Raw genomic sequence first — 19,741 nt, 5'->3', positions numbered from 1 at the left:
CTGTGACTAGTGCTGCTGCGAACATCCATGTGTAAGTCTTTGTTTGAATACCTGTGCCCTTTTGAGTAGATACCTAGGAGTAGCATGACTGGGTCATGTAGAAACTCTTTGTTGAACTTTTTGAGGAGCTGCTAAACTGTTTTCCACAGTGGCTGTGCCCTTTATCATTTCCACCAGCAATGCAGAGGGTATCAGATTCTCCACTTCCTGGCCAACACTTGTTGTATTCAGTTTTTTTTTAGCCACTTTAGGTGTGAAGTGTATCTTCTTGATTTGCATTTCCCTAATGACTGATGGTACCGAGCATCTCTATGTAACTTTTTAAAAGGTAAACCAGATGATGTTGCTGGAAACCCTCCATTGGCTTCCCTCTACACTGGGAATAAAACCCAGCCTCCTTCCTCTGGCCATAAACCTTTCCCGTCCCCTCCTGCCTGTCTTTCCTTCCACAGCACCAGTGCCCTCCTCCGTCTGGCCGACTGCCTGGTCCTCAGACATAGAGTTCGTTCTTGCTGGGGCGCTGTTTCACCCTTGACTCGCATGCTTCCTGCGTCTTCTAATGGCCAGCTGTTTCTCATCCTTCTAACTTAGTACATTACCTCGGGGGGGCTTCCCTGGCCCCCAGTGTAAAGTCAGCCACTTCCCAGGGTGCCCACATGTCATTCCTCCAGCCTGCTGATTTTTCCTGCACGTTTGTGCAGCCACCTTTGCCTGCTGGAGTGGATGCTCCACAGGCTCGCCTTGTTTACTGCTCAGGTTCTGCTCCCAGAGCAGTGCTGAACCATGCAATCACTCAACAAAGATGTCTTTAATAAATCAATGGGTTTTCCCTCAATTTTATGTGGTTTAAAATTAAATTTTATCCTTGGTTTGAGTTAGAGATTTTACCTCCGTTTATCTTTTTCAGTTCTATGGCTGGCTGGCTGAATGACTTTTATTAACAATTCATACCTTCTCCACTGATTGCAAACACCTCTTTATCACACTCTATATTTCAGAGCAAGGATGTCATTCCAGAGGCTGTTCTCTTGATTTGATCTGTCTATCCCTGTGTTGCTACCATAATATTTAAATTGCTCTGTTTTCATGCTTTCTGGGGTTTATCGGTCCAACAGATGGCATGCTCCATTTGGGTAATTTGAAAAGAATTAAATTAAGGTACTGTTTATTTAGCGACATACTGCAGGGTTCAGAGAAACCACAGGAGCTAGCTTGTTACCCTGGGCTGTCAGCTGATGTCTCTAGGCATAAATGGGCAAGAGGGAACTTTTTCCAGAACCCAGTGGGAGGAGGCACACTAGGCAGGCATCCATTTCTTTGGCCAAAGGACCAGTGATAATAAGGAGCCTGACTGCAGGCCCCTTCATTCTCCTGTTTCCTCCCCGTGGGTCCTGTCAACTGAGCCAGTCAGAAGCGAGACAGCAGGGATCCTGGTGCCGTGGCCTTGGGGCACTCAGCAGAGCAGAGTGTGGACGGTGCATCTGGAAGGGAACAAGGTGTGCAGCCCACAGGAAAAGTCTCCACTCACAAATGTCTTGGCTCTTCTTACAGTTTACCAGCCCTCACAGTCTTGTATGTAATTTGTTGCCGTTAAAAGCAGCCTCTGCTTGGAATCATTTCCTGGTTGGCCTGTTGGCACGTAACTTCTCGCAGCTGTTCTGTTTATTTGAAACGCGTTCCCTGCCTGTTTCCTTCTGTCTGAAACCCAGTAAACATACTTGGAATCCCCTATCTGTTCTTCCAACCTGTGAGGAAGAGTTAGATCTTGAAGACCTGCTAATTCTCCGAGCTCCTTTCTCTTTGTTAGACTCTTAGGCAACAGAACTGTTTTGGTGAAAGACACATTTCCCAGCCACTCTGTTGCTCCGGGACTTCAGACTTCATAAAGGGCAGAGACGGGATTTCTTTTAGTTTGCCAGGGTGGTGCACTGAGATTCTGAGGGTGCATCTAGTCTAATGAGCATTGTGATGAGTTAAAGGTATCTGTTCTGGTCACAACAATGAAATGTCATTGCATGTTCTGTTCTTGCATTTGCTCTCTAGGCATTGTGTACCTGACTCTGAATCACCTTACTCTTACCTGTGAGTGGCTGAGCTCCCATTTTAGTTTTTGCCTTGATCCAGTAAAACAGTGAAAGAAGAGAATGTTTTAGTCTTCTGTAGAATAAAGTGAGCTCAGATTTTAAAAGCACAACTAGAACAAGTCTTACTCTAACTTATTAGAAAAGTTTAAAGTCATGTGAATCAGAAATTTGGTCCTGTAAGGATAACTGGTAAAAAGTCATCTGCCCTGACCACTCTTACTGTCTTTCCCATTCATAGACTTGTAAGGTGTTAAGAGTGGAAGGCCCTTTCAATACCTTTGCCACCATCTGCCTTTCCTTTACAGAGGAGGCTGCATATTTAGAAAAGTGATGATTTGTCCATGCAGGGGAGCAAAGATAGGGCTGGAGTACAAACCTCGTCCTCCTGAGGCTTCATTCTATCCAGTACAGCGCTGCCTTCTCACTGTGAACCTGGACTGACTTTCTGACACAGGTGGCTAACACTGTCTCGGGTTCTCTCACTGTCTGGGTGGGAGGTCCTGGAGAGAGGAGGTATATGATAGCTGTAGTGCTAGACATACTATTTCCAGAGAAGGCTTGCAAGCAAACACCTTTCTTCCCGTTATTACTTTCTCAAAGGATATGTTCCGATACTTTACTTTTTTTTACAGAGTTGCCCTGTGTTGGTAAATGTGGGGCAGTTGTGTTTGGAGTTGAAAGTGTGACAGAATCTTCTTCCTTAACTCCCGAGTGCTCTGTGGGAAAGTGGGGGCCATCTGGCTGTCAGAAGAGGAGGCTCTAGGTGAGCTCCTTTCTGTTTCACTCCAAAGACTTTTGAAATGATTGTTGCATTTCCTGTGGCTTAGCAGCCTGCCTTCCCTTTGATATGGCCTGGCGGCCAGAAGTGAGACAATTCCAGGGCCCGTGAAGGGCACTTGCACCAGCAGCTGTGCCTCTGTGTTGCTCTCCCTCCCCTGCTCCCCACACCCACAGCCCTTCTAGAGCCTGCTGTGGGAGGCTTCTGACCCATCCTTTTGGTTCATGGGGCTTGATCTGCACTGTTTCCAGGTGGCTTGACTTTCTTCGGAGAGAGACATCAGTTGCCAAGATCAGAGCAGGCTGGCTTTTGAAGAGGTTTTTCAGATTCTGCTTTGCAAACCTGCTGAGGAATGTGGTGTTCCTTTCATGTCTCCATTCCATCTGTCTCTTGAGAGGGCAAAGGGACGGTCTTCCTATGACGAGGGGCTATCGATGTTGGCTGCAAATTCATTTCAAATTAATTTCTACATTTTTGTCACAGATGTCTCACAGCCATTGTATTTCCTTGATCTTGACATTGTTCTAGCAAGGCTGCCAGTGAGCAAGAAGAAGAACTGTTCTGCACACTAATGCAGAAAGAGAGTAAAAGTTCTCGTTCCTCATGGGGTTGTAGCAAAAGCTGTTCTTAGTTTTTTCCTTTTCCTAGTTTTCTTTTTCCTAGTTTAATACTGGGTCCTGGGTAATGGCACAGGTATTACAGGAATGTATTAGCTAGTTAAGCTGCTAGTGATACCTCCTTAGGTACCCATAATACATTCGTTGACTGCCCTGTATGCCAGACACAGTGTTTTGTTTTGTTTTTTAAATTTTTAATTGTTTATTTCTTGTTGGCTGAGCCGGCTCTTCGTTGCTTTGAAGCAGCTCAGTTGGCTGAGCTGGGCCTCTAGCTGCAGCAGTTGGGAGCGGGTGCTGCTCTTCCAGCCGGAGCCTGTGCTTCCCATGGAGGCACCTTCTCTTGTTGTGGGTCACAGGCTCCAGATGTGTGGGCTTCAGGAGTCATGGAGTCATGGCGCGTGGGCGTAGAAGCTCCGTGGCATGTGGAATCTTCGTGGACTAGGAATTGCACCATGTCCCCTGTGTTGGCAGGCAGGTTCTTATCCACTGTGCTACCAGGGAAGTCCCACAGTGGGGTTTCAACTGCATCATTTTATATTCTTACAACAACCCTACATGATGGTTGTCATCCTTCTTTTATAGATGAGAAAGTAAACTGAGGCTAAATTTTAACCAAACCCCGTATCAGGTATGCAGACGGGAGAGGCCTCAGGCCCACTGAGTCTAAAGTCTTCTCATCTGTCCTCTACCACGGGACCACACGTGAGTCATGCTCAGCCAGCACCTGACTCTGTTTTACGAGGATATGGCCACACCCGTGTGTTTACATATTGTCTGCGGTTGCTTCCACCATGGCAGAATTGGGTAGTTGCCACACAGACCATGTGGTTGACAAAGCAAAAACTATTTGGTATCTGAACCTTTAAGAAAAAGTTTGTCAACTGCTGCTGACAGTTACCACATCATTGGAAATGTGGACAGTTTTTTTAGTTGTCCAATGTGTGTATGAAAACCCAGTCTGACATCTCTCTGTTTCACTTTTTTTCCCCTTCCCCTTCTCTCCTGTCTTAACATTTTTGTTAAGATTTTGTGGAGATGTGGTAGCTTTTACCTCTGAGTCTAAATGCCAGCTAGTAGTGGCTTGATTTATTTAGAGATTTCCTGTTGGAAATCTTGTGATAGATTGTTTGAGATGCTAAATGGTTTTGTAAAGTGTAAGTTTTTCAGCAGGTCTGTCTTTCTTGGGGGAAAAGATTGGATAATGTAATAAATAGTGCTACAATTTAGCCAGCTCTGCTGCTTGCATTGTGAAAGGGGAATGTCCTTGTGTTTTTGCCTGATGGTGATGTACTGTGGGGCTTCTCTGGAGGCTCAGACAGCAGTGTGCATTACATGGACAGATTCTGGCCAAGGTGTATTTGAAGGAGTATTAGTATCAGCTTTATGCTCCTCAGGCTTATTGAGGGTTTGCCTAAGAGAAAATAATTTGTAAGATGCATGTGTGCTCAGTTACTCATTCCCATCTGACCCTTTGTGACCCCACGGCCTGTAGCCCACCAGGCTCCTCTGTCCATGGTATTCTCCAGGCAAGAATACTGAGTGGGTTGCCATTTCCTTCTCCAGGGGATCTTCCCAACCCAGGGATCAAACCCACGTCTCCTGCATCTCCTTTATTGGCAGGCAGATTCTTTACCACTGAGCCATCTGGGAAGCCCCCGGTTTTAAGATAGCAGTTACCAAATCTCAGTGTACATGAGAAACACTGAGATGCTTATTAAACACTGTGAATTCCCAAACTCCCAGTCTTGGCAGTTCTAAATCAGTAAGTCTGCTGTAGGTGCTTCTAATGCTTATGAGAAAAAGCTGGTTTGGGGAGTGGAATCTTGTATAATAGTGATTCCAGCTGTCGAAATAAAGATGGGATTGATGACTAGTTTTTTAATCCAGTTTTAGTTTACCTTGGAATGTAATGTTGTAACTATAAACTTTACATCTTTAAGTAAAACATAATAGGAAAATTATACTACTGTAAATGCATTTTAACTACTTCTTTCTTCCATTACCACAAATAACAATAGCACTTTATGTTTTATGTTGTGCTTTATAGTTATAGAGTTCCTCATTATACACATCTCATTTGATTTTTATGTCACCCCTTGAGGTAGATGTGTGTGGCAAGTAGTGTATTTTTCACTTATCGAGTAAGTAAACTGAGATTTAGAAATCAAGTGATTATTTTTCCTGCCACAGCATAGCCAATAAGCCACGAACCTAGAATTCCTGTACACCAGTTCTAATTTCTAGTCCAGTGTTACAGCAGTGTATAATACATTATTGTCTTTATGATCCCTATTTTGATTTTTAGAGGAAAATACTGTTCTGTTGTCCTTCTGATAGAGAAAGGATGAGCTGTCCATAGTTAAATACTTTGGTAATCTCCCATAGGTGACTCATGTGGAAGTGGTCACAATAGTATGAAAGTGAAAGGGAAAGAATTAATTGCTCAGTCATATCCAACTCCTTGCAACCTCATGGATTGTAGCTTCTCTGTCCATGGGATTCTCCAGGTAAGAATACTGGATTGGGTTGCCATTCCCTTCTCCCGAGGATCTTCCCGACCCAGGGATCGAAGCTGGGTCTCCTGTATTGCAAGGCAGATTCTTTACCATCTGAGCCACCAGGGAAGCCTTGGTTGCAGTAGTTCAGAAGGGCAAATGAGTTGGTTTTTAGCATGGAAGAAGAAATCTCTCTCCTTCTCTGACAGAAACTTTATAAGACGGGTCGAGAGATGCAGGAGAGGATCGTGGACCTGCTTGTGGTGGTGGAGAATGAAGACATCACTGCTGAGCTGATTCAAGTGAACGAGGATTTGAATAATGCCATCCTCGGGTGTGAGAGGTGAGCAGTGGGCACCCTCTCTGACCATCCTCCAGCGCTAGGAGCACCTTCAGGTGCTCAGTGTTCTCAGAGTGCCTGCCTGTGGGCACTCAGAAAGATCAAGAACACGTTTGGACACGGGTGCCTTCCTCCCAAGGCAGGGAATTCTGGTCCTGCTCTTCCAGGAGTGTGTGAGACGGCTTGCGGGAATGAGTGTGTCCTGGACAGTGCGAGAGGCATTCGTGGGCAGTGTAAGCTGTGCTCACATACTGACCTGTGAACAGAGCCTGGATCTGAATCACCAGGTGTCTGCACTGTGCAGATCATCGGCTCTCAGATCAGTGGTACAAGCCGAGCGTTGTCATAAAAGTGAGGTTTACCCTAAGTCTGAGGTGGAGAACCGCTTGGAAATGGTAGTGAGAAGAGAAGAAGAAGATAGGGTAATTTGTATGTGAACATAAACTTTTTTATTTTTTAATTCCTTTCAGAAAAGAATGAAGGCAAAAATGTTAAATATAGTCTTCCCTCCAAATCTATAGGGGATTAATTCCAGGAACCCACGCCCTCAGCGACAGCAAAATCTACAGATGCTCTAGTCCTTTGTGTAAAATGGTGTCGTTTCTGCATGCAACCTGTGCATAGGTTACATGCACACTTTAATGTACATCCTCCTGTACACTTTAAATCATCTCTGGATTATTTATAATACCTAATAAATGTAAATGATATGTAAATAGTTGTAAATACAATGTAAATGCTATGTAAATAGTTGCTGGTGCATGGCAAATTCAAGTTTCATTTTTAGAACTTTCTGGGATTTTTTTTTTTCTTTTTCAAAAATTTTCAGTTTGAGGTTGGTTGAATCCTTGGATATGGAATCCACAGATAAAGAACCTGTGGATACAGGTTTCTAACATTTTAGTTTTTTCTAAACTTCTTTTATAGTCATGATCATATAAAGAATATATCCTTTTGTTTCTCCCTTGATTTTCTTCACTGTATTTGTGTACCCTATGTTCTTAAATGCTTTGGCTAAACCATTATTTTTAATAGCTGCATAACAGTCCATTCTTCTCTCATAGTTCACTTGTTAGGTGTTTAAGTTGTTTCCAAGTCATTTATTTATTCATCAAAGTAATAGTCTTATAATCTCTTGTAATCTATAGTCAAGCCTATAGTCAGGAAAACACCTTCAATAATATATATATATATATATATGTTTACACACACACACACACACACTTGGAAAGTGAGATGGATGAACTGAATAGGAGATCTGTTTGCTGAGAATAACAGCCAGACCTGGCCCATGTCAGAAGGCAGGGAAGCTTCTGTGCGGAAGCCCCGTCTGAGCTGAGGATGGTGCGGGGAGGCGCTGAGGGCATCAGGGGCGGGGCGGGAAGCCAGGCGGGCCCAGGGGGCCTGGTGGGCCAGCGGGGCCAGCGCCAGGACCCATCCCCAGGGAAGGGCAGGGCAGGCAGCTGCTTGAGCTAACGTGCTAAATACAAACACAGCTTCAGGCAAGTTTCCTGGGCTCTTTCCAAACCTATCCCAAGGCCTTCCTAACAGAGAAATTCTGGAGCCTCTAAAGATCTCCAAACTGCTTCTAGATCTTTGTTTAGAATAGAGACTGTATTGGCATTTAGGTAGGACAGTTTTCCCTTATGTGGCCCCTACTCAGTAAATTCCAGAGGTTTTCCTCAAAGTGACATTTCAAGACGCCCTTAGGGGAACCGTTTTTGCTGAGAGGTTCTGTAGTTAGTGGCCGTGTCTCTCACCAGCTGATGGAGAAGGGGGCCGGTGTGACTAAGGGAAAGAGGTAACAGGCCCGGATTCAAATTTTGCTGTTCATTCTGGACACATTGCTTGACTTTTTAAAGACTTGGGTTTTTTCCTGTTTATTAAAGGCAATACTACTACCTGTTCAGAAAGGGCTTGTTTATTGTTTGTTTTTGAGAATTAAATGTGATAATGTAGATGAAAGAACCTAGCTGGTGCTAGCTCGTTAATTCATTAATTTCTTGTCTTCCTCCTCTTCTTGTCCCACTGAGTCTTCTAAATTATGGTCTGGACTTTTCCCCCGCTGATCATGAATGAACCAAGAGAATCAGGGAAGTAGATGCACAGCTGTGAAACAAGTCTCCCCTGTGTCTCACTGTCAGAGCGAGCAGCCGTTCTGTGCAGATGTGATGGGTGCCCAGAGGCAGATGTGAGCCCCGCGACCGTGTTCTCTTACCGTCAGCTGACTCTCATGGTCCTCACCCTTCATTTGCTTTGGTGTAAATCTTTCCAAGTAGGAAGATGTCTAAGGAAAACCATATGGTTTTCAGTCAGGTGCCGACTCCTGGTTTTCATTTTGAAGAGTTCTGTTATTGCAAACCGTAAGACCACTTACTAAAAGCTTCCTCTGAGGAGGAATGTGTGTTTATTTGGTCTTGATGGTAGGAGAGTGGGTTATTTCTGTGAACAGCTTTTTCTGATTGAGCTTTGAGCTGGGACTTTGTTTCTTCTTGGAGGCTTTAGAGGAGAATCGTTTCCCTGCAGTGTGCAGTGTATGCCATTTTCCTAGGCTCCCGACCCCTTTCGTCCATTTTCAAAGCCAGCATTGTCTGGCTGGGTCCTTCTCACGTGTGTCCCTCTTGCTTCCTTCTTCTGTCTCTCTGTCCACATTTAAGGGCCTTTCTGATTACACTGGGCTTATCTAAACAGTCCAGGACAATCTCCCTGTTAAAGTCTGCTCACTAGCAACCTTCAGTCCATGTGCCCTCTAACCTGACATACTCACTGTTCCATTGATTTACTATGTGGATATCTTGGTGGGGGGATAATTCTGCTTACCAACGTCTGCCCTCTGTTCCTTAAAGATTCACATCCATCCCACAGGCAAAATACACTCATCCTGTTCCAGAATCTCCAAAAGTTTCCCTCATTACATCCAGGGAATAGTTGTGCAAATAAGGAAACAGAAATTTGTTACTCAAGGCTTGATTTGTGAGGGTTGGTCACATTTTGCACATAACTAGCTAGCACGCAAGAAGCCAGTGCCATTAGCAGATGGAAGAAAAGCCCGTGTGTTAGAACAGGGAACATCCTTAAATCTAAGCCATATTCTAATTCAGTGTAAGCTTTTAGACTTTAAAGTGTTTAGGTTCATGGAATTAATGTGTCATAATAGTAATACTATGTGGAGAAGGCAATGGCACCCCACTCCAGTACTCTTGCCTGGAAAATCCCATGGACGGAGGAGCCTGGTAGGCTACAGTCCATGGGGTCGCTAAGGGTCAGACACGACTGAGTGACTTCACTTTCACTTTTCCCTTTCATGCACTGGAGAAAGAAATGGCAACCCACTCCAGTATTCTTGCCTGGAGAATCCTAGGGACGGCGGAGCCTGGTGAGCTGCCGTCTATGGGGTCGCACAGAGTCGGACACGACTGAAGCGACTTAGCATAGCATAGCATAGCATAGCATGTGTTTCTAAAGCAGCCTTTAGTTTGCAAAGCATGTCCACATTCATCTACCTACGTTACCTATCTGCCTGTATCTTGCTGTTTAAAATAGCTTTCTGAGGAAATGGCTCAAACATTACTATTCTCTGAGCAGTTGGACAACTGAGGGCCATATGCATGATCTTACAACTACTCAGTAATAAAGCTAACGCTTGTACTTTGGATTTCTGCCTTCAACTTCACTATTCTTTCAAACCTATTGATTTGTTTCACTGCTCCTTCTTTGCCCACAGTAAAGTAGGAACAGTGTAAAATTAAAACAAAGTTGTAAAAGGTCAACATTTTTGGGTGCCAAACATCTTATAAAAATGAAGATTAAACAATGAGACTATGTTAACTGTATGTGAATTTTATGTAGAATGGTATTTTTTGATAATTTTGGCAAAATTGGAAGCATATTTGAGAATAAGGAGAATCTTTAAGTATGTGATATATTCATAAGGTAAAGTATACAACCACTTAACATTGTATTTCTGAATAACTAGAAAAATGATGTCAACATAATGGAATTATGATACTGAATTATGTAAATATAATTCCAATGAAGTTTAAAATAGATTAACTTACAGAAAAAAAATAGTACAAGGAAATACATAAGGTTAATAGAGACCATATCTTGGTGATTTAATTATTGGTGTTTATAATATTTGTCCATTTTCTCATAGAACTGGGAAAAAGTTATTAGGGTACTTTATTGGGAATTGATTATAGATGAAGTTGATTATTGGTGAATATTTGCATATTAATAACTTGTTAAATATTACAGCATTTTCATATCTGTTTTCTTTTAAATACTTGCATTTTGTTAATTCAAACAGGTTTACTCGAAACCAACAAAGGATTTTGGAGCAAAATAAGAACCAAAGGGAAGATGCCAATGTAAGTAAATAGAAATGTTATGAAATAAACAATTGAAAATTTTACGAATTGTGTGGTAAGGAGCAAAGCTTACCTAAAACAAGTCTTAAAAAAGAAGGAATATGCATTAATGATTTGGAATGTTTTAGTAGTGCAGAGTATTTGCCTTAATGACTCATTGCATTATTGATAAGAGCTCATAAGAAGATTCTCTAATTAAGCAGGGAACCCATGTCAGTGGTGAGATTGGGATTACTCCTAGCGTTGCCAATGGAATGGAGAATTCTCTCCCAGGATACCTCCAGAATAAGATCTTCCTTTTTCCAAAGGAAAGTCTCTGGAGAGAAAGCCATGATAAACTGCCTGATGCAGTTTTTTCTAAATTGTTTTTGTTTGCTTTGTTTTCAGACTACCAGTGAACCTTCCGCCCCATCCTCAGATCTCCTTGACCTGAGTCCCAGCCTTCTGACACCTAGGACCACCCTGGAAGAAGTCAGCGCTGTGAACGCTCAGCTTTCAAACTTAAGTAAATAAGCACATGGGTCTTTTCAGACCAGCAGAAGAGCTTGATGTGAAACAGTTCTCCTTGGTTTCTTGATTAAATGCAACTTGAGAAGGACTGAAGTCAATTTGAGTATCAGAGCACTGTATCAGGCGATGTAATTAGTTCTTGGCCAATGGTTAGATCGGACCCAGGACAGGAATGAGATGTGTCTAGGGGAGGAGGTCCTTGAAACCCATCCCACTGGCTTGGAATTCGCCTCCCTACTTACAGAGCTTGTTCAACTCCACGGCCAACATTTAGACGTACTCTGAACCCATTCACTATTATCTTTGGGTTTCTCTGCCATGTTATAGCATCAGGTAAGGGAATACTTGATGCAGATAGAGAAAGTCAGGAATTACGAGGCCTCATGTGGTGAGATGTAGAGGGTAAATCACAGGATTTTGAGTCAGAGAAGTCCAGGTTGGAATCCGCCAGTCCAGGTGTGTCACTTCTTAGCCACCCAGCTCTGGAGAGTTTCCTGCTGAGTGAGTGGCGTTAATGGGTTTCTGTGAAAGTGAAGGATGATGCTGCACTGTAGGCTTAGGGTTACCTATTTGTCTCATTTATTTGTTACCTCCTATTATCCTTCCCAAAGAGTTTTGGTAAATTACAGAGTAAAATGGGGGCTTCCCTCGTAGCTCAGTTGGTAAAGAATCTGCCTGCAATATAGGAGACCCGGGTTTGATCCCTGGAATGGGAATATCCCCTGGAGAAGGAAATGGCAACCCACTCCAGTATTCTTGCCTGGAGAATCCCATGGACAGAAGAGCCTGGCAGACTACAGTCCATGGGGTCACAAGAGTTGGACACAACTTAGTGACTAAACTACCACCAAACGTAATAAAAAATCCTGAAATCCAGAATTTTCTGCCAAGTTAAAATCAGTTTGTTTGCCTTTTACATTAGCAAGATTTTTTAGAATCAAAATATTCAGTATTATTCAATTTGTGGTTTTCTCATAACTTCCCCCATTTCTAAAATGTTAGCTGCTTGCTTAGACCAGTGGGATGTTTGGAATCCTTTATATTGAAGAGTTTTCAAGTTTTTATCAGTGTTTTCAGAAGGGGAGAAATAATTATTCTCTTTGGGGTATCTCATGATTATGGGAACTTAACAGTTTGGAGAGGTGAGAGTAGAACTCTGTACATACCACAACTTTTTACTTTTGTGCTTCACAGGAAAAGACATAAAATCCCTTCCATTCTGAGTCAGCCTGGGATTTTAGAAAACCCTATATAATAATGTTTGTTACCTTCACAGCATCCTCTTTTTATGGCAGGGAATTTCTCTCTTTCCAATTTCCATAAATGTTTTTTAATTTTTGTTTGAGGAAATACCATGATTTTATGGTGACAGAACTATCTCAATCTCTTTCATTTGATGGTGGCAGTTTTTTTTTTTTTTGATGGTGGCGGTTTTTTTTTTTTGGCAACTGGAAAATCCAACAGAACTGATGGACAAAATGTTTTAAAGCTGAACAAGTACATTTTGTGTTCTAGATTTCAGCTCTCTGAGTCCAGTTGTACCAAACAACTTCAAATCCAGTCTTAATACACAGGTGGATCTGCTAGCCTTGGAAAATACAGAAACACCCCTGTAAGTATGTCATTAATACTCCAGAACTAATTCAGTCTCATTCTCATTCCTCATAGTTAAGAAAATATGAGATAATAGAAAAGGTGGAGACTTAGGAATCTGACATAACTGATACAGAATTTCAGTACTGCTCCTGGTTCCTCAGATGGTAAAGAATCCACCTGCGATGCAGGAGACCCAGGTTCGATCCCTGGGTCAGGAAGATCCCCTGGAGAAGGGAATGGTAACCCACTCAGGTGTTCTTGCCTGGAGAATTCCACGGACAGAGAAGCCTGGCAGACTACAGTCCATGGGGTCTCAAAGAGTCAGAGATGACTGAGCAACTAACATGTTCATTTTCACTAGGGATCTGACATGATTGATTTAGACCCTCAGTAGTACTGAGAATACTACTACTGCTTCCTAGTGGCTGTGTGACCTTGAGAAACTTAACCAGCATGAGCCTTCATTTTTCTTCCAAGAATCCTCTCTGGGATTCTTACAGAGATTCTGTGAAATGCTACATGTACCTCCTAGGATAGCACTCTGTACATAATAAGCATTCAATAAATCCTGTTTCTCTTTGGTTTTTTTTTTAGTGGTAACAAGGTAGGAAAAATATATTGACAGTGAGGGGAACAGAAATGGCCACACAGATTGCAGAGCATTCGCTATGTGGGAGACATTTTGCTGAGCTGTTTTTATTTCATTTAATCTTTGCAATAGTTCTTGAATCAGTACTGTTACCATTATTCCCATTTTATAGGAAAAAAGCCTAAGATTTAGGGAATAGAACTTACCCAAGTTCATATACCAATTAACTAGCAGGTCTGGTGAACTGATAGTTTACCAAAAAAGAAATACAAATGACCTAAAAACATATTTTTGCTCAGTGATGCTCAGCCTTCTTAGTTACAGAAGTATAAGTTAAAACGCAGTAAGACTATTTTTAACCTCACAAATTGGCATACGCCTGCATGTTTGTTAACGTGCGTTGTTGACTGTGGAGAGACAAATACTATAACAAAATGGTGCAGTTCTTATTAGGGGCATGTGGCAATTTCTGTTAAAATTATAAATGTATTTAAAATTATAAATGTACCTTTGAACTTGCAGTCTCACTTCCAGGTATTTATGCTCACTTATGCAAAATAAAGTCAATTGTTCTTGACAACATTTGTGCAATAGCTAATAATTGGAAACAACTCAAATACCCTTCAGTTTTGGGAATGGTTAAATAAACATCTACACAATATATTACACTGCTGGGGAAAAAAAGTAGGCCCTCTACATGAGGGACAATCACCAGTGTGTTTATTATTAAGTGAGAAAAGCTGCAAAGCAGTGTGTATATCTCTCTTGCATTTGTGTAAGAAAGTGGGCAATAATATATGCTAATATTTGCCTCTCTTTGCAAAAAGAAATATAAGAAAAATGCAGAAGAACCTAAACAAAGCATGGTTACCTAAGATTAAGAAGAGGTAAGATGGAGTAGATAAATAGCAAAAAAATAAGCAGAAGTTAGATTTGCCTTCCATCAAGGCCTATATTCTTTTTTCCCTTTTAAATATATGTATTTCTGGTAATAGGCAATACATCTCCATGTTTCAGATATCAAAGCAATATAAAAAGATGCGCAAGGACAATCCTCGATCTTACCCCACTCCTGTCCTGCCTATTGCCTTCCCTTGGGTCATACCTGCTTCCACCCAGGGAACCCCTTTATTAGTTTTCTTATTTATCCTTCCAAAGAGTCTTTATGTAAATAGGAATATGAGTTATTTTTCTCCTTTATTAAATAAAGGGCAGCATACTGTATGTACTATTTCAAAACTTTCTTTTGCTTTTCATGCAACATCATATCTTGGCTGTATTTTTATGTCACTGGACTTAAATATTTTTTAGTTACTTTTCTGTGTTAAAAAGAAGAGGTGCAGAGGAAGGAGAAGAGAAAGGAGAATCAAACTAGGGAGACAAAGAGGGGGAAGAAGTGTGTAAGGGGAGAAGAGAGGAAGGAAAGATTCACGTGCTGGGACAAGGCTATCGTTTGAGCCTCCGGGTTGGGTCAGTGCCTTCACTGGACACCCTCTGGTGTTGACTTCTGAGGTGCGAGTAATTGTGGAAATGTTGTAGCAGAACTTCAGTGAAGGTGCTTAGTAAATCATGTGGTCTGAAGTAGCTGATTCTATTTTCCTTTATCCTGCAAATCTTGTTGAGAAAGATTGACCATATAAATGAAATCCCATTACAAAAAAATGTATAAAACCACACAAAGATCAAATCCTAGCTAATAGCTGCTTGGTTTCATGGACCTCATACTTCAAGGTGCATAAAAATCACTTGAGTGACTATTAAAAAGTAAAATGGCTAGACCCCAGAAACTCTGAATCAGTAGCAGGAATCTTTAGTTTTAAAAAGACTCTCTGGGGAGCCATAAAACAGTGGTCAGCTGATCATTAGAAACTCTATTATGATTGTCTACCCAAGATCCAGATATCAAAATAATTATAATAGTTCTTAGAATTCACTGGAATGAAAGATAATGGGTGACATCTGTTTTGTTTTCTAGATGATGTCTTTTGAACATATTCTTTCTAATTTTTGAAAACCTACCTGAGTGAAACTGTCACTAGTCCAGTTTTTTATGGTGTTGGAAATTGAAGCACTAAAGTTACCTAAGGCATGAATCTGAGTTGAATCATGTGGCAAAGATTACTTGTGGAAAAAAGTGAAAGTTGCTCAGTCGTGACCAGCTCTTTGCAACCCCATGGACTGTAGCCTGCCAGGCTCCCCTGTTGCTGGAATTCTCCAGGCAAGACTACTGGAGTGGGTAGCCATTCGCTTCTTCAGAGGGTCTTCCTGACCCAGGGATCAAACCTGGTTCTCCCACATTGCAGGCAGATTCTTTACCGTCTGAGCCACCAGGGAAGCCCAAAGATTACATATGAGAGACACAATCAGCTGTCAATATATCTGACAGTCTTAAGATTTTCCCACTCCTCTTTTGTTTGCAGTATAATTTATCACAGAACAGATGAGTGATGGAATTTCTCATAATGGAAAGGATTCCTGAAAAGCAATGATGATGATAGGATAAAGTCATATTTATAGCCTACTTAGTATCAGGCAGCAGGCTAAGAATAAACGCTCTCTGGTTCCTTAATCTAGTGCTCCTTGCAGTGCTCTGAGGTAGGTACCCGCAGTACTCACTGTATTGGTGAGGAAACCGAGATTGAGGAATATCAGCTTGCCAGAGGTTGTCCAACTAGTGCAGAAAGAGGATTCAAATTCATGTGAATCTGATTACAATACCTGCTCTCTCTCTTTTTTTTCTTTTCACTCTAATTTTATTTTTACAATTTCCATATGGTAAAATTGACCCTTTTTTTGTTTGCTGCAGAGCTCTGTTTTTTCCTAACATATATATATATAGATTCATGTAACCATCCCCACAGTCTGAATATAGAATAGTTCATTATCCAAAACAACTTCTTTATGCTAGTCCTTTATAGTCATCCCCCACCCCCACCCCCCAGCCTCAGCAGCCACCAGCCTGTTCTCTATCATTACAGTTGGTCGTTTTGACAGTAGGGTCTGAATAGTCATATGGTATGTGATATTTCTAGAAAGTTTATGTAAAATTGTTTGCTTTGTGTATTTTGAAGCTCTTTCCGTGCATTTGCGTTCAGGATTGTTGTCTTCTTGGAGAACTGACTCTTTTTATCATTATGTAATGTCCCTCTTTATCCCTTGTAATTGTCTTTACCTTGATGTTTACTTTGATTGTAATCAAAGCCACTCTAGCTTTCTTTTGATTAGTATTTCCATGGTATATCTTTTTCTAACTTTTTACTTTTGACTATCTGAAGTGAGTGTCTTGCAGATAACTTATGGTTGGGTCATGCGTTTTTATATACTCTGATAATATGTATGTAATTGGTATGCTTAGACCATTTATATTTAATATGTCTGGATTAGGACCACCATTATGTGATTTGCTTTTCTGTTTGTTTCCTTTGCTGTTTTCTTTGGTTGTGTTTTGTTTTTTCTATTTCCTCTTTCCTTCATACTTTGGGCTCTTTGGATGTTTTTAATATCCATTTTATTATGATACTATATTTTTGTATAGTTTATATATGGGGAGGAGAGGACTGGTTGCTCTAGGAACTGCAATTTTTTTAGTGTATTTAAAACCAATATTTTCCCACTTGAAGTGAAATATAGAAACTTTACTATCATACAGCTCTCCCCTTTATATGATAGTTATCATATATTATGTATATATATGTTAAAAAATCACTACCAGACAATGAATAATTACTTTACAATTTTTTTCATAATACAGTTTCTACTTGCAACCCTTAAATAAATTTTAAAGACTCAGGAAGAGTAGAATAGTCCATCATATTTACCTAATATTTACCGTTTCTGTTGCTTTCCTTTCATTTTCCTCTGGTACAGTTTCTCTTGTCTCTGAAGAATTTCTTTTAGCTTTATTTTAGAGAAGATCTGATGGCAGTGAAAGTTTCTTAGTATATTTCATGTATTTCATTTTCATTTTTGTTCCTGAAGGATACTCTCATTGGATATAAGATTCTGGGTGACAGTTCTTTCTTATAGCAGTTTTTAAACACTGCTCCAGTGTCTTCTGGCCTAAATGGCTTCTAATGAGAAATCTAACATTCATTCAAATTCTCTTGTTCCTATGTTGACTCTGTGTTACTTCTTTCTGTCTGTGCTTTCAAGAACTTTTCTTTTTTACTAATTTTAAACAGCTTGATTAACAAAGCTGTCTTTGTTTTGCTGAGTGTATGTTTCCTGTGGCTATCATAAAAACATTACCACAAACTGGGTAATGGAACTCCCCTTCTTAGAGTTCTGGAGACTAGAAGTCTGAAAGGAAGCAAGGTGTCTCCTTCCAGGACTCTGAGGGGAGAAGTCATTCTTCCCCTCCTCCACATTCTGGGGAACGTTGGCACTCCTTTACTTCTTTGTCTGGTGGCCACACACTTTGCTTTCTTTCTCCATTTTCACATTGCCTTCTCCCCTGTGTTTCTCAAGTCCCTCCCCAGATTCCTATTTTTCTGTTTTAAGGTCACGTATCATTGGATTTAGTGCCCACTCAAACATCATCTCAGTATCCTTAATTATATCTGCAAAGACTCTTTTTCCAAATAACGTGACATTCACAGATTCCAGAAATTAGGACAAGGACATAACTCTTTGGGAGCCTCCATTCAGCTTATTACACTGAACTTCTTGAATCTGTGGATTTTTCTGTCACCAAATTTGTGAAGTTTTCAGCCTTTATTTCTTCAAATATGTTTTTCAGCACTACCTACTTTGCTCTCCTTCTGGGGCTTTTGGTGACACCACTGGATCTGCTGTCATCTCATAGATCCATAGCGTTCTGTTCACTGCTTTTCTCACTCAATTTCCTTTGTCATCTCCCTTTTGCTGTTTAGCTCACGCTCATTCTGTATTTTTTAAAATTTTAGTTAATTGTATTTTTTAATTCTAAAATTACCATTTGACTTTTCTTTATTACCTTGTGTTTCTTTGCTGAGAACGTCTATTGAATGTTTTTTTTCAAGTGTGCACAGTTCCTTGTTGACGCATTTGTATAATAGCTGCTTTAAAATTGTGAGATAATTTCATCATCTGTGTCCTCTATTAATAGGTATCAACCACTGTTGTCTTTTCTCTTGCAGGTTTCCATTTTCTCAGTTCTTCATATGCATAGTGATTTGGGGTTGTATCTTGAGCATTTTTAATGATATGAAACACTTGGTCTTATCTAAATCCTGTTGAGAATGTTGGTACTTTGATTTTAGCAGGCAAACAACCTAGTGAAGTTTATGCCGCAGTTTCAGCCTGCCTTCTGTGTGCTTTCGTTCTGATGTCAGTTAAATTTTCAAAGCCGTTGCAGTGTTACTGAGATGCATCCCACACATGTGCCACCCAGTTGTCCCTGTAAGGTCTGGACAGCAGGCTGTGTGTTCATTTCTCAACATCTTTAACCCACTCCAGTCCTCTTACCTGGATAACCCATGGACGGAGGAGCCTGGCAGGCTACAGTCCATGGGGCACAAAGAGTCGGACACAACTGAGCACCTTCACTTTCACTTTCACTTGGCATTGATTGGGATCAGCCATGGATGCATAGATCAGGGTGTAAGCCCAGGATTTCATAAACAACTCTGAGGTCATTGTCCTGAATTCCTCCGTCTTCATGATTTCTCTGATTCTTTGCTTTCCTGGGATTCCCTTTTTGGTCTCTCCAGTCAAAAAGCTGAAGGTTTACTGCGTCATGCATTTCCTTGACTAGGCTTGTATTGGAGACCAAATGGCAGGATAGAAAGGATAAAAGGAACAAAGTTTTGCCTCATCCTCTTGGGATGATCACAGTTCCCCTGTTAGAGTGGAAGTTGCCTCTCAGAGGTTTAAGCCTCTATCGGTCCCCGTTACCTCTGCTGTCACTGCGGCCACCTTGGGACTGCCTGGGGATTAGAGTGAGAGAACGAAGGGGAAGAAAGGGATGAGGGTTGCCCCCCACACTCTGGGCACTAGGGGTTCCCTTTCCTGCTCCTTGAGTGAGAATGAGAGTCTTCTGGAGCTCTGTATGTCCTCCCTGCCCAGCTGGGCTTTAGGCTGCATTGCATGCCAGTTAGGAAATACTCAAGAGGGGCAGAACATGGTAAGTTCACCAACAATTCACTGATACTCCAGTTCTAGTCTGCTCTCCCAGTTAGCCTGTAATTAGTATTTACCTTGCAGTTCTGATATTTGCCCCATGCCTTCTGTCCAGATTTTATAGTTGCATTTGGTGAAAGAGACAGGGCAAATGTGTGTACTCCAACTTCAAACTGTCCCCACATCCTAACCTGTACTCTGCCTTGCCTTTCATCCTTTAGAAGTGATGGGGTGGTAGCTGCTCTCATGCGAAGACTGAAGGC

The 19,741-nt window shown here is 41.4% G+C and overlaps 1 protein-coding gene across 7 annotated transcripts in view; it reads left to right on the top strand.

Annotated features, from left to right (window-relative positions):
• The window catches only part of TOM1L1 (target of myb1 like 1 membrane trafficking protein), a 62,866-nt gene that overhangs the window by 35,191 nt on the left and 7,934 nt on the right, over positions 1-19,741 (top strand). For all 7 annotated transcript variants that reach the window (XR_014079966.1, XM_081581704.1, XM_081581698.1 and 4 more), the window contains 4 exons: positions 6,184-6,317; positions 10,624-10,684; positions 11,072-11,189; positions 12,710-12,806. Coding sequence is in view for 6 of the 7 variants with exons in the window: in XM_081581704.1 (XP_081437830.1) it covers positions 6,184-6,317; positions 10,624-10,684; positions 11,072-11,189; positions 12,710-12,806 (410 nt within the window). In the remaining variant the exon portion in view is untranslated. The remainder of the gene's footprint in view (positions 1-6,183; positions 6,318-10,623; positions 10,685-11,071; positions 11,190-12,709; positions 12,807-19,741) is intronic.

This window comes from Giraffa tippelskirchi, chromosome 3 (assembly GCF_054371585.1).
Source record: "Giraffa tippelskirchi isolate mGirTip1 chromosome 3, T2T-mGirTip1v1.2.pri, whole genome shotgun sequence".
NCBI classification, from domain to species: domain Eukaryota; kingdom Metazoa; phylum Chordata; class Mammalia; order Artiodactyla; family Giraffidae; genus Giraffa; species Giraffa tippelskirchi.
The sequence above is the reverse complement of the archived record's forward strand: the minus strand, read 5'-3'. Positions and strand labels throughout refer to the sequence as shown.